The sequence below is a fragment of the Argopecten irradians genome, chromosome 6, assembly GCF_041381155.1.
Source record: "Argopecten irradians isolate NY chromosome 6, Ai_NY, whole genome shotgun sequence".
NCBI lineage: Eukaryota > Metazoa > Mollusca > Bivalvia > Pectinida > Pectinidae > Argopecten > Argopecten irradians.
In genome coordinates this window covers 17,672,839-17,688,860 of record NC_091139.1, presented here as the reverse complement: position 1 = coordinate 17,688,860, position 16,022 = coordinate 17,672,839, and the positions used below count along the sequence as shown (strand labels likewise).

At 33.9% G+C, this 16,022-nt stretch overlaps 1 protein-coding gene across 1 annotated transcript; it reads left to right on the top strand.

Moving 5' to 3' along the window:
- Positions 1–1,172: 1,172 nt before the first annotated feature.
- On the top strand, positions 1,173–7,895 carry LOC138325196 (transcription factor Sox-17-beta.3-like). Its single transcript, XM_069270681.1, has 2 exons — positions 1,173–1,804; positions 5,246–7,895. Exons 1-2 carry the CDS (start codon positions 1,327–1,329, stop codon positions 6,250–6,252), a joined length of 1,485 nt encoding a protein of 494 aa, XP_069126782.1. The 5' UTR covers positions 1,173–1,326; the 3' UTR covers positions 6,253–7,895.
- Positions 7,896–16,022: the final 8,127 nt, after the last annotated feature.

The window sequence follows — 16,022 nt, the reverse complement described above, 5'->3', positions numbered from 1 at the left end:
TATCAGAAACGGTAGGTTCAACTTCCTATTAACAGTCATATATATGTATGTTTTAAGGACAGCCTCTCATATTTGAAATATGTTGCGGTGGTCGAATATTTGTATGTTTTTGGAGAGTGCGTTTTAATAGAATGTTTTTACTTTTTATAGTGCTGTCTCCCTGAATCATGCCGTTGAACACATAAAACAAGCACACTTCACACGGTACAATTATGCTGACAGCAGGCAAAGCAGTCGTGCTACTACCTTTATGCTTAGCGTTAACGATAGGAAACAATTGTGAAATGTATACATTTTATGTCATGTCATCCAGTCTACCATTATTTTGTTTATGACAAAAGTCTTCATTTAGTGTATATATTTAATTACTAAAATATCATAAATTAGCTTGTAACAACATTTTGACAATTTCTGACGATTTTTATCATGATACAGAATGTAGCATCAGAGGAATTGTGAATTCTGTGTTACCAACATTAATAATTGCAGTAGAACCGAATGCCACCTTTTACATAATCCTAGCACGGAATATTAACATTAGGATTGATTGTTTTTCAAATAATAGTCATCCAGAGGAAGAACATATGTATATTTCAATCAGTATACAGTCTGAATAATGAAATGAGACCTAGTTGTTTTTATGTATATTTTGAAAACAAATAAACTTGAAAACTTGAAATAGAGTAGCTTAAAACATCAACCAATGAGAAAAAAGTTTCTTGTTGATTTAATAAATTAGAATACCATGTACGCTAGGTAAATATTCAGATGTATGTTTCAACAAAGTAACGATTGTCATAACAGTATTGAAAGTGTAATCTTTGTTGGATTAGATATGCACAGCATACGAATTGTACATGTTAATCAAACACAAACATATACACATTTTAAACTGGAACGCGCTTATAAATAGAAAGTAGTATGGATAATAGAAGTTGCGATTCAATTTACCTCTGATTTTCGGCTTATACACCATTAGATTATTAAAATGCTGTACACAGAACAAATTATGATCCTGATAGCACCCAGACCCATAATAAAACCCTACTTTAAACACGAGTGCTGAAAATATAGCCATTTGCGTATATCATTTCTGCGTAAGCTCCGCCCCTCGCAGCCATCTGGGAGGTTCTAAATGTCAGAATTTACTCGACCACTTATCTGGGTATATGTGCGTGATGGATAGTGTTATCGCAAGTTATATCAAATAACATAAACCTGCACGATACACAGTCATTTCCCATTTCCCAGTTGTATCCGAAAGAAGACATCGCGTTATATAGTATAATCTATATGGACAATGATTTTGGATTTGTTATATAAAACATGAGATTTGTCACAAGCCTATTGTCAACGGAATGTGATAAACGTACAGCTATGGCCGAAGTCGTCCACTCGAGCATTTCCGGACGTCCAGTAAATCTAGCCAATTACAATGCAAAATTTTTCAACGATGGACACATTCCAATAGACAGTCTCCCTGCTTCTTCTGACACTGGACCTTATGCATCGCAGAGGAAGCAATCTACATATGACATGATGAAGTTTAATGGTAACACATCAGCCCAGGCTATGAAGAAGGAACCAAATTATGACTGGGTATTTCCCCGATATCCTTGTCTTTATGACAATGAACGAGCGTCATCCGATATGAACTTGTACGATTCTACTGGCGATATTCCAAAACAGGAGCAAAGAATCCGAAGACCTATGAATGCCTTCATGGTCTGGGCGAGGACGGAAAGAAAACGGCTCGCAAACGAGAACCCGGATGTTCATAACGCCGATTTGAGCAAGATTCTAGGTAGGTAAATTATAATTAATTCAATGTTTATTGTTAGCTTGACCTTCCTCGTGACATAGTTTTACTATACTTTTGATATTTCATATCTAAACTTCAAGTAACCAGTTGTCAGTGTTAATCAAGACCTGTTTTATAAAAAAAACTCTGTTTTTCAACCGCTTTGATTTCCTGTCTATGGGTTTCTAGACAAAGCTACGAGGCTGACAATGCTTACAAAAATAGGAGATACCTCTATTGGAGCAATGAAATGTACATTTACTGCTGAATTCATTTCAACATCCATTTTATTTGAAAATACCATATCCAATACAGTTATTCTGTACTAAAACTTGTAAATCATGTTATAGGTTATATTACACCTAAAGCTAAAATGATCAGATATTTATGAGATTTGAAAACGACATCGTTGTGTTCTGACTATTGTGCGAAATACTTCCACATTTAGGGATGTGGTCAAATTAAGAAGGACTTGTGGTTTCCCCGTACTCTGCACTTTAGAGCCAGAAGGGGAGTGTTGTATTAACGTAGTTTGGCCTTTCGAATACATCTTACACATGAAGATGATAGTAGTAATAATTTATTTAAATTCGGTGCGAAAAAATAAATTTGAAAGGGGTAGTATATATTATAGTTATAACATAACTTATATCAATTTTACATTTTAGTTCTGTTCATATTTATTATTTTGTATTTGATTACTAATGGATCCACTCGAATATATACATAATAAGATGTAAATATAATTACGTGAGTAATGTGAAACTGGTGTAGGCTAGTCAAGAAAAACCAAAACGGAAGTATAAAGAAAATATGTAAGAAACGATAGAATTCAAACTTGTATTCCTAACACACTAGGGTTTTATAGTTCCAAATTCCAAACAAAACTAGGTCTAAAGAAATAAATAACTTATAAATTCAATATGACATAATGCTAGGTTTTATTAGAAAAAATGATATGGAAACAACAATATCCACATGAACTAATTTTGTATGTCTTTCCAACAATTTCTCAAGTACAAAAATACGTCATACAAAAAATTTGACATCGATTTCAATGGCAATATGCGAAAACTACACATATACTATAGTTGAATTAAGATTCGAAGGCAATATGCGAAAACTACACATAAACTATAGTTGAATTAAGATTCTAAAACAAGGGATATAATATAAGTACTTCAAAATAAAATTTAACTAATGAACAAAACAATATGGTTTTTTGTATGTGCTTACCTTTCTTCAAAAAGTACTAATTGTTAACGAAGCATGATATAAGTGGTTTATGTATTGCTTTTAAAGAACACTTGGTGTATTTAACAAGGAAATATCCTTCTAAAGCTAATAAAATCACAGGTGCTTTCAATACATTTGCAGACAGCGTTAAATTACTCCATATGTGCCTTCTACACACCGCATTTCTATAAAATTTAATATACACTCGCACACACGTAATATCTCCCAATTTACCCCATGCGCCAGTATAAGAGTAAAGACATATATACATATATATATCATGCTAGGAAGGTTTCCGGTAAATCTAGTATAGCCTCTTATACATTGATCCGATCTTTACTTTAACATTGCGAGTAATCCTGAAATTTAGCTCATGCAGTTGGTAAGCGTGTCTTCCTCATCTTGTGCTTCCGTACTGGTATGGTATTTTTCGAAAATATACTCTTGGGGCATAACCAACAGTAGGGCCAGTGAAGCAGAATAAAACATGGTAGAAAATTAAGCAAAACAAAAAAACAAAACAACATTAAAAGTACAATTAAGACCGTATCAATCGTTTGTAATTTTGCGACATGATAAGGGGTATCATAATAATTATCGTTATTAAACTTTCATGGACTTGCCCAGCATTCCGGGTATCATAATAATTATCGTTATCAAACTTTCATGAACTTGTCCAGCATTCCGTCTAGCCTAGAAATATCCATATTACGATCGAGGAATACATTTTAATTTGTCGGCACTACTAGTACTGATGGACACCTGTTAGCGCGCGCGTTCAAAGGTCAAGGTCATATTTAACGACAGTACAAAAACAAAATCTAGAAACACGTGGTGTTTACATGTCGTTTTAATATTTACAGGTGGTGTTATGATTTTGAAGAAACGGCATGTCAAGCTACTAATCATATGGAATTAATTAATAGAATAGTGCGACTTGGACAAACTTGAAGTTATATGCATTGGTTTCCACAGTAAGAGGATAAGGAAAGAGAGTTGAAAAAGTTACGAGTTGAAGTAGACTATATTGTTAATCATACAATAAATAGACAGAAACACTAGCAATTGCCTAAAAACAATCGCACAGATGTAATAAACAATGAATTTAAAAAAAAAATACACACATGCAATTTATTGCATCGTGTGTCTTCAAAATATAAACAAGAAATGACCTGAATGACAATTAAATAAGTCGAACATTTACATTACGGACATATAATACACATATGTTTAGGTATTAAGCACTTGTTATTATACCAATCTAGGGCGGGAGATGAAATATAAATGATAAGATAAGCATAGGATAGGAGAGTGATCAATTCCAGTGATAGGAGAAGTTTGTACAGCCGATATCTTGTATTAGTGAGTGATATATAAATGCATGTAAATGTCTGACACACCACAGGACCAGAGGTCGCACGTTGATAAACCACCACACAACACAATCTGGTTTTGTTTTAATAACAACGAGTTCTGGGTGAGGTGTCGGTGATATTTACTGGTATTTTGTTAGGTTTCACCACGATGGTAGTTTGCAAATGCTAATTCAACTCCAGCATTGGAGCAGAACTACTGTTGTGTATTTCTTCCGGGTTTGATATAAGTACCCTGAATATGGTTAGAAATACAAAATCTAGAATTTCAACTAATACACAATAAATGCAACATACATAGTATGACATAGTCATGTTTCGCTTGTAAAACTGGAACACAGTATATATTTGTTTACACATATTAAACCACAAACGCTATATATATACATTAAGTTCATATAGAGTGACATACGCTTTCCATATCATGTACAGGAAATATATCACTTCATTTTGTCAGCCTAGTATAAATAAAAGTTCTTTATCTTTGCCTGATGGATTCTAAACCTGGTCACTAAATTATTTTGATACGGAAAAAGATGATATGAGTCAAAAATTGTTTTAACTGATATACTTTGTTGACGATTTTACTTGCTATGTGTAATTAATTATATGGGCACTACATAATAGTGCATTTTGTTTTTAAATGATAAATTCTCCTTAAATGTACGGTTCATGTCAAATATAAGACTGTAGAATAATCCTTATTTTATGAGATTCAATCAATTATTCTTTTTGCGAGAAATAAAAGAATATTATCATATGTCATGTTATTAATGTGTAAACCACAGCTACCTATCTTGGTATCCTACACCTGACGTTGGTTATTTTCTTATAGGCAAAAAGTGGAAGAGTTTGCCGATAGATGAAAAGAAGACGTTCGTTGACGAAGCTGAAAGACTTCGAGTCCGACATATGCAAGATTACCCAGATTACAAGTATAAGCCAAGGCGAAGGAAACACCCGAAAAAGGCTCTCAGGAAAGCTGTGGACAAAACTGCAGACCAAGATAACGTTAACGATCATAAGAGACAACACCAATACAATGAAGGTGTCATTGAGAACTCACAAGCCACAAAAATGTACGGAGGCTACCTGATGGAATGCAAAGACGCCGAGAACATACAATGCAGTCCAAATACACCGGAGTCTTCCTCGTCTTCATCTCCACCCCAGTCAGCCGGTGTGCCTTGCTCATATAACCATGACTTTGCTCCCAAAGCATATGGACAGCGCCCTTACTCAATGCTGACACCAGAATCATCTCCCATCGCGGTCAACGAGAGCAAATTTTCATTTTCTTTTGAGGATACCTCAGCTCAATATAGGACAAACACTGAGCAACAGTTTTATTCCGCGTGCTTGCGGAATTTAAGCCAAGGCAAATATCCAGATTCATGTGGCATGGACATACAATCATCCATCGCAGGGACCAGTAATCAATGTTTCCGTGATAGCATTGCTCCTCTAAGGCAGTTGGCGCAAAATCCTCATTTATCGTTGAATCCGTGGCAGCAGCCTTTGTCGAATACTCATGCAATAACGCCGTATCCAAATGAAAGTGCTCCCGTGTCGTCAGCATTCCATGGCAATAGCTATGAGTCTCATTATTTTAATCATGAACAGCAACTACTTTTGCAAAATATGTCCGAAGACGAGTCGTTAGCAAACGTGGACCCTCAAGAATTTGACCAATACTTGGTGGGAAACAAAGATGTGACTCAGGAAAGAAGAGATAATATATTTGGATCTCCTTCCGCAGAAAGCGAGGAAACATCAACTGACGCTGCTATTCAAATAAAACTTGAACCAGAGTCTAACGAATCAGATATTGACAGCTTATAGCACTATATTCATTTGTCAAAATTTTTTCTTACGGCGCTTGTAAATATATGTTTGGAACACAGAAGCGCAATTCTGTGCAGTTGTGGGATGATAGAAATAATGCTGCTAGATGTACTATTATTTCTACAAGGTCTTTGTTGAAACATACATCGGAAAAGAAAATGTGTAAACTATGTTTGTTCACAAATCTGTTTATGTTGAATGCTATCCTATAGATAAAAATTGAAAAATGATATACTCGATAGTTGAAATCATGAAACATAAGAATTGACACTTTCCAAATAACATGAAGATTAAACAATAGTCTTAGATTTTGAATATCACGTTTGACAGTTGCCAGCTAGTCGATGGTTTTTTTCTGAGTAGTCCTGCTTTTTTACCACCTCCTGAACCCGACAGATTCTTAAATGACCCTTACTGTTAATAGGATGTAAAACCAAATCAGCAATTTTGTCAAGTATAACATGTTCTCAAGTCAAATGTTCAATATCCATGACATGATATTTTTTATCAAAAATGAACAGATATACCGAAAACTGTAATTCGATGCTGCCTTTTTGCACTTGGAAATTTAATCATGAAAATATTTAGTTGTAAACATATTTCGCTTTTTCAAACGGTAATAAGGTTGCGACTACAGTTTTTTGCCACCTGCAAGATCTTATATGTATCTGTACTGTAGATATACCGTTTTCGTTAATCTGTACATTTTTGTTCTCATTAAATGTATAATCGATTAAATTCAAATTTATGAGCTCATACGGATTTATTTAAATATGGTATGTAGGTAACGAGATGACTTGTTTTTTTATACCAACAACGTATTATTACCATGACAAAGAGAGATACAATAATGTATAGTTCATCGCATGGCTACCATATAGCTGGATTTCTATATAAGCCATCACCATATTGTGATCTGATTACTACGCAAAATGATGACAATTTTATATTTCATATATAACTCACATTTGTATTTACATATTTTTAAGAATGTTGACCATTCCAAACTTTGATAGATATTTCGAGTTTATTTATTACGTTACAATTTGGATCAAGTATCTTGATTCTAAACATTGTACATGCGTATTCTTACCGGCTCTATACTCCACGAATAAAATCCTTATTTTCTAAATACGATTATATTTGCTTTGCATCGCTGATCAATTATTTCTTGTGGCGAACAAGTGTTCAAGCCTATTTCCTTTTTTATTTAGCTCTTATATTTGTTTGAATTTAAATTCTGTTTCAAATATATATAAAGAGAGAAATATATTTGTTGCAAAAAGCAAACGTTATGTCAATAACAGAAAAAGGGTATTTTCAGTCAAACCTGATAGAAATACTTGTCGGATCTGAAAATATATTAGTTTTGATACAGTTTTACTTATAGAAACACCCAGTATGAGATCTGAATACTTAATGATACTTGAAAAATGATGTTTCTGATATTAGTAAAAGTATTGTTCTCCAGATGTATCATATTGTTCTATATAGGCAATGCCTGATGCCTCATCCTTTTGCCATTTGTAAATTCCTTTTAAGATATCATTTGTTTGAAAATAAGAAAATTATTGTTTGTCTATGCAACATGTTTAACTTAGATCAAAGACATCGAAATAAAAACAATACTTGAAATAAAAGCAGTGTTTGGTTTTATCTACCGGAGATTGGAATGAAATTTGTCAGTGTAATTCGTAGGCCAGTATCGAAAAAGGTTGGCAGGATTTTGTTTTATTTTGGACATTATATTGTTGAATAAATACAGATAATTCAATACGTTAAATCAATACCAGTAACAGCATTACGTTGACGCTTAGTAAACTTGAATAATACTACTTATATTATATATAGACTAGTTAGTCAATTATTCATTTATTAATGTTTCAAAGTGCATAATTAGAACATTTTGAGCTCTTTATGGTTGCAATAACTTGTAACATATAAATCAATGTATATGCCTTAATACACCAGATGTTGAAGGCACAGAGCTAATTGCGAAAAAATATCATTTTCAAAAATTTGTTTTCACTGAAATAGTCTTAAATTGCTATCTGATAATCTTATAATGTTTATATCTGTTATTAAATCATTCACGATGAAAATCAAATTTTCAAACAATAACTTGTTTAAAGCCTTGCAGACTATTTACTGCAGAGTAATTGAGAAATAGGGAAAATTGAAATGAAAATTTCAAATAAGAAACTACTAAAGATGGAAACAATGAAGGTAAATCCAGTCAAACGGAAACCGGATGGTAGCGTAGGTTGCCATAGTAATATCCGCTGACTTGTAGAGCATGCCCGTTTTGGTCATTTGATCCAGTAATTTTACAGTACACATTATACATCGTAATGAAGCATTTATATACACATCAACAGTATATATGGATTTCGTTTTCGCTCCTTATCTTAATGGCAGACATTAAACATTGCAAGTTGCATTTGTTGGTTGAATGAGTGGGCTTACATCCTACATATGTAGCAACAGCTAGGAACGGTCTCCTGTTTGTCGTGTTGTACGTGTTTACATTTGGAGAGGCTGCGGTATATTCGTGTTGTGTTTAGTTTTATCCCACTGCATTATGTCACCGAAGACATCAAACAGGTCACATTGCTGTTAAATCTGCCCTATCGACCGACCTTTTACATTGTATCACCATATAACGTTAGATGTCATTGTGCAAATTGAGTAAAAAGGCGAACAAATTTAGGATATCATCTTTTCTCTTCTCCCTAACTGACTTTATCTTTCCTAATACATCCCTTGACACCGGCTCACGTTTTGGCCTTTTGTTAAGCGCTCGGCCTTGTTAGGTAGACTCTGGGTTCTGTCTCCTGGCCGAGACACACCAAAATCTATAAAGATGGTAGTTTCTGCTCCTGCTTAGCGCTCAGCATACAGGGAGTGGAACGACTGGTTCGCCCGTTGTCAGTAATAGAACCACATGTTTCGGATGAATTTGCGTTTTTTACTTCGGCGTCAATCTTATCGGTCAAAGAGAAATTAAATTTGGGTCGAATCGCAAACTAGTCAAATGAGAATAATTATTTGGTAGCATATGTAAATCCTATTTAAAGTTCAGATCATCTCAGGACTGTCTCTTCTGTATGGGATGGGTTGCTTTATGGTAAATGTTTGTACGTTTTGGTAATATGTTGTTTGTTTGTGTTTTCTTGAAGTAGTGGGATTCTTACTTGCTAATTTTATAGTACTATCGGACTGGAACATACCGCCAAAGACATCGAAGACTCCGAACAGTACATCAAATGCACCCCGGACACGATATACTGATTCCCTTCATGCTGGACTAGCATTGAGCTGGAGCTTAAACCTTACAACTTAAACAGAGTAAAGTATGTCTTGACCAGGGTACAAAATCCAAGCTTGGAAGATGTGGGATATAATATGATGTTCCCATTGCATAATCGTAAAGGAGCCTGAATTTGTAATATTTTCTTTTCTTTTTTTGTTCCTGCTTTCTTCTTCTTAACGGCTCTCTTGATATTTGGCACATCTGGTCTTGAGTTATACATGCGTCCCTGTACAAAAGAATAAATTTAACAATAATACAATCGCGACATTTATTCATTTTATAACCCGCAATTAGAACGTACGTATGGCACCAGCTTTCTCCATTACATGATCTAAATGGTGACTAAATTTGGGGTATAATCTTTTCTCTTCTTTCCATATGACTTACCTTTCTCTCGCGATATCGCCTCACTTTTAGCTTTGAGTTGAGCGCTCGCTACCATGAGTTAAGACCTAGGTATTGTCTCCTTACTAATACACACAATAGTCTATACAAATGGTAGTTTCTGTTCCAGCTGGGCGTTCAGCATAATTGGACCGGGACGACATGTTTGCAAGTTGTTCAGAAAAATGCGGTTTGAATGAAACGTGTTGGTCGGTTTCTTCGTCGACATGTTTCGGTGAGCACTAGAGTTCCACAATTACAAAAAAAAAAAAAAACGCACTACGGATATACCACAGTCTCCCAAAACATTCACATACGCACAACGCATTGGCATTAAGGGAGGCAGTCCTTAAATGACCTTAAATGTTTGTTGTGAATAGGACGTTAAAGTGAATAGTTGGGCAAAGAAAACCAGTCTAAATGCGTTCATTGGCCTTCCAAAAGTTCTCGCATATTAATACGGCGGTCACGTTCTGCTAACGTTTCCCAGTTCTGACAATTGAAATAAAGAAAAGTTGAAAGCGAGGCTGCGTGGAAATGTAACCACGGACATAGTCAGCCGGAAGGACGTTTTAGGATTCCTATACTTTAAATTTATATCTTCGTACGCAGACAGATTTTGACGAGAGATTTTTTTTTCTATTTCATAAGAAATTATACGTCTTGTCCTTCATGTGTATAGTTCTCGGGGATCGTCTGAAGGTAATCTGTTCTATTTATGTATATTAAGTTCCTGAACAGTTCCGTTACACTACATATTATGGTATATGATTAATTAAGAAATCTCTCTGTGCATATTTGTGATTGTTTGAAATCGAATTTGCAAATAAGCTTCCAGGCAAATGAAATATAATAGCAATCGAATGAAATCTAGAATTGATTTGATTGGAATACAGTGCCATAGACATATAATTTAGATAAGATTCAGTACATGCCCAACTTCTACAAATGTAGTTTGTTCGTGTTTTAAATCCTATGTATCCCATACGACTAAATTTTGTGATTTTTTTTCAGACGAAAATTACTCGTGGTGAAATATTTCAAAAACAAGTATTTCGTTTTTGCATATTACAGAGTTAGCTTCCTTGCGGGTAGGTATCTATTGTGACGTCAAATTTTGTGGGCGCAATTCATGTCGTTTCTCCGAAAAATATGACGTTACCCTCGCAAACACATGACGTCACAATCATATCCTGCTCACAAGGGCAGATAACTCTGTAATATGCAAATACCGAATAGTAGAACCATATGTGTCTTAATCGAAAAATAAAATCGGCGTAAAATGTCGTCAGACATGAAAATGCGAAATTCATTTTCGGCATAAAACAAAATCATAAAACAGTAAATTCCGGTAAAATTTGTGCCCGTTTTACTAATACAATCCTTCTTCAATTTTCCTTAGCTAGACCATTGGTTTCTGTGGGCTTTACATCGGAAACCATCAATTTCAGTGTCTGAATGACTTGCACGTTGGCCCTGTTAAGGAAGGCCAATGGCGGATAACATTAAATAGGAAACCGTGTCCACAGGAAACCGTTCAGTTAGTGATAGTGAAATATTCAAGAAACTACTTCCTCTGCTATAAGTGAAAACATACAGAGAATCTGTGTGGTTTCCGCTTATTGAAGATATTACTTTTAAAAGTATTAAGGGGACTTTACCAGGAACACCTTTCGAGATATTTGGGTCATATAAAATGCTAAATACATCCAATTGTGTTTAAATGTGAACTTGCTTAGCTAATAAAAAGTAATTTGTTTAGTTTTGTTTATTTTAAACTGAAACGTTACAAATCTTGAATTACCTAATTTTGTAATATCTTTATATATAGAATGACTGACGCCCACTGTAGACGACCTTTAAAGCTACTGATGAGCAGATCATACAGTGATCGCGTGATATAGTTTTGATGAAAGGTCCATGCATGCAACGTCTGACACACGTTATTAATAGTACATATTATACGACATATACATCCGTGTACATATGATAAGAATTGTTAGGTAGAAAATTTGAAATTCAGACCCATATACCATGTAAATGCATTGGTATGGAATTAAATCAAGTAATAGCTTGATATGTGTAAATTTTATAGTTTCAGCACCTCCTTCCATATGTTGCATGTGTCTTATCCCTATGCCTATTCTCCTATAGTTTATGTACACATCGATGATGTACCAGTTTTCTTTTTCGTATTGGGATAAGGGAGGATGGGTGAGTGAAGATGCTCGGTGGGAAGGTTAGATCCTCAAGTTGCCAGGCATATATCTGTATTTATGATGGTGCTTATACAATAGGCTCTATGAAGCTCTCGGTGCTACATTATTAGGATGCCTTAGAATACAAGCTTTGACAATTCGAGTAGAAAACCAAAATAAAAAAATATATGTATGTTCATATATAGGAAAAAATTGACCTTTTATGTCTTTATTTTTATACCGATATTGCAGCATAATTTCTGAATTAGCAAATACGAAGAAAATAAGTAGAGATACACATGTATATACTAATGCCTACCGGATTCGCCTCGTACATAGATATACAAAATAACGCCGCGCTCATTGAGCACACGTTTCATTGTTTATTTAAACTTTTGACAGTCTCATGGCAAATAATGGAAAATAAAGTCTGCTCTAGTAATCCAGATCGCAGACGAAACATACGTCATATACATATGTGACACTTGCCATACACTCTAAACTGTTTGGTGTTTAAGATCACTTCCAGTAATTTGAATTTATGTCAATGAATTTTGCAACAGTCACGTAAACCAGTGTTCATATCTCCCTGATAAGTCTGTTCGTCCTTTCCTTTGTCAGAAATATTTCATCATATTGAGTAATATGTCAAAATGTAATTTATTATTTTGTGTAAAAACACTCTCAGTGGTAACGTTCTATTTAAATAAAACTCTAAAATTGGGAGATGCGATTAAATATGTCTTCTTCAATTGCTCTGTTATGCATACTTCGAAAGTTATATATAATGTTCAAATAAAATTGTAGTGTTGTATACTGTACGTACCAAGCATTACTTGTTTCCGGGACGTAATCTGCTTTTTCATTTTTATTCAAATAATTTGAAATTTTCAATGAAACTTCATAATTTGTTGTAATTTCCTTTAATATCACAAAAGACATAACAGATAACTTCGATTTCAAACAATTTTATCAAAAATAGATAATGCCACAATGATTTAACATTAGCTCGTCGTCTTGTGATTGAGGACTTATAACTTAAACTACATGTATAAGTCACTTTCGATGGCTTGGTTTTAAGTACGTGAGTTGGTAAAAACCAGAGTACACGGAGAAAACTCAGAGTTTGTGGTATCTTAAGAAGCGTTGTATCATTAAAAAAATTTTCTCAAAGACAGGATCAGAACAAATAACAAAATATTTCTCATCAGTAATTAATGAGTTCGAATGTATTAACTCCATACTATGTTAATTATTTGATGTTATCATGTTCTGACAGATATCAAGTGGCGGCTCTACTTGTGGCACACTTGTGATTAGAGGTACACAGATGTTATCAATAAACATCATGCACCACACGTTAACTTTCATATTTAGAAGTGTAATCTAACATTATCTACATCAGGGGGTCATGCGATAACTACTTATCACAGTAAACATGACAGAGATTTCAGATTTATTAAGGGCTGTTGTCATTTTATAACAAAAATATCGCTGGTGATTTCGATTTTTAAAAATAGACGTGAATATTTTCCTCTAAATTTAATATACATTTTTTATCTTATCTCGCTTACAACTGCTCTATAAATAAAACTCCTATATCTAATTATTTATGTAATCATATTTATGGTGGGACAACAACATTAAAACTCTTGTATTTTTCTATATTCATAACACATACACTAGTATATGCACCATGATCAAAGCGGTTTTTAATGTGGATGTAACACGAGTTGGATGCTTATGTGTAGCCGCAAAAGTTATCCACTTACCGTAAATATCACACATCTCTTCCTGAACAATTGCTATAAAATAAATGAAATATTAATTTCCATAACGCGGGTCGTCTTAAGTTTCCTAGCGTCGTCCTTATTACTGCGAAGAAGCTAATCATGATTATCACTGCGTCACGCGGCAAAACAGAGAAATCACCCTCTACTGTAGTGTTGTAACAGTTATGGGTTCTTTATTTGGTGTTAAAACACCACTAAAACCATGACAACAAATGATCTGACTTTATGAATGTTATTTATAAATTTTATTTTTATTTTATTTTTTATTTCTTCGGAAACGTAGTGGGAATTTAACACAAATTCGAGTCTGTTGCGTCATCACGAACATCCGTTGTGTAATCACGACATATTTCGTATAGTGAAAAATGTTGTATGTTTTTTGCGAGTATAATGTTAATATAAATATAATATCATGATTAGATCATGGAAATTCTGCAATCAAAACGGGAATTTTATCAGCATCATTTGAGTATCATTTTTGATGATAAAAATGTACAGCCGATATGCAGTATTGTCTCACCTATCATCACAAGCCGAATTTAAAACACAAAAGTCATTTATTGCGGTGCGCAATTCTTTCAATTCTTTTAAGTATGCTTGCGCGCAACCGTCAGTGGAGTTCAATTGCTAAAACTTTGGTACCGACTACAAGTGCCAGGAAGAACGTGTATAGTAGGTTTGATAAGCAAGAAGAATGTAGAATTATAAAATTACAAGCCTTTGATTTCATGTGTTTTATCGAATATCCATCCACGGTTATATTTAATCATGTCTAGAAGTCTTTTATTCCATTTTCTTCGATACGGTCATAGCCAAACAATAATAAGCTTAATCACTTGACTGTAAAATTTTTATTTTTCTACCATTATCTATATCAGGCGGGCATTCGATAACCACGTATTAATTGTAAACATGACAGGGATTTCAGATGTATTAAGGGCTGTTGTCATTTGATAACAAAAAAGTTGGTGGTGATTTCGATTTTTGAAAATACACATGTGAATATTTTCCTCTTTCGGGTTGACATCAATTTTATATCCTATTCGCTTGCAACTTTTCTACAATAAAACACCTATATCTAATTAAATTTGTAATCATATTAATGACGGGACAACATCAAAAAAACTATGAAATAAAGTCTGGTATTATTTTATCTTTATACTTTACATATTTGTACTTTTTATTCTTTTTATTTGTTTTTGTTTGTTTGTTGTTGTTTTTTTGAGGTAAAGGGGTCATTTCTTTATTAACATTTCGGATTTCTGAAACTGGTTTTTCTTTTAACAGTATTCATATTATATAAGAATGAGTAATCAACACTTGATCATTGTAAAAGGACAAAACTATTGTTTTTAATACGTTCTGTAAATAAATTTGACCTCCTAACATCTTTACCCGACCTTGACGATGTTCTAATTATTCCGCTCGACCTGAATACATTGTTCTTTAATTAACCTGAAGCATCATAGGTCAGCGTTCTATGACGTAGGTTCCACATCCGGGTACTTGAGAGTCTTCCTTTTGTGGTACATGTTGTGGTCTGTCAGGTAGCATTGTGGCCATAGAGGAAAGTGTACACATCCTAGATTCCCAGTTTACTAGACAGAAGAGAAGACAAAGAAAAGGACACGAGAATAATCACTGTTCCTTCCGTTTCGACAATCACTTTTGATGGTGTATACGATTGATCTCCACGATCAATAGGAATGAATGGATTTCGTACACGTTTGGAAAATTAAGAATATAATACAATAAGAATAAAACACAGAGAAGGTTTTTTTAAAGATAACCAATGCAAGATTATATTGGTCAACTTACTGTAATGACAAAAAATCGAAAGTTCATTGAGCAAAAAATAAAAATATGAAAAAGCACATATCCAATCAAGTGGTTCATATATAATTGATACAGCTGTATGATATAAGATGATTGATTTCATCTTCACGATCTATATCAATAAAAGTGACCGGTGCTTGTTCTTGAGAATAATTGAAAAAGCAACAATAAGATTATCATGACTTTACTGGTTAGGAAAAAAAATGCAATCAAATTTAAAAATAATGAAACAAAGAAATGAAA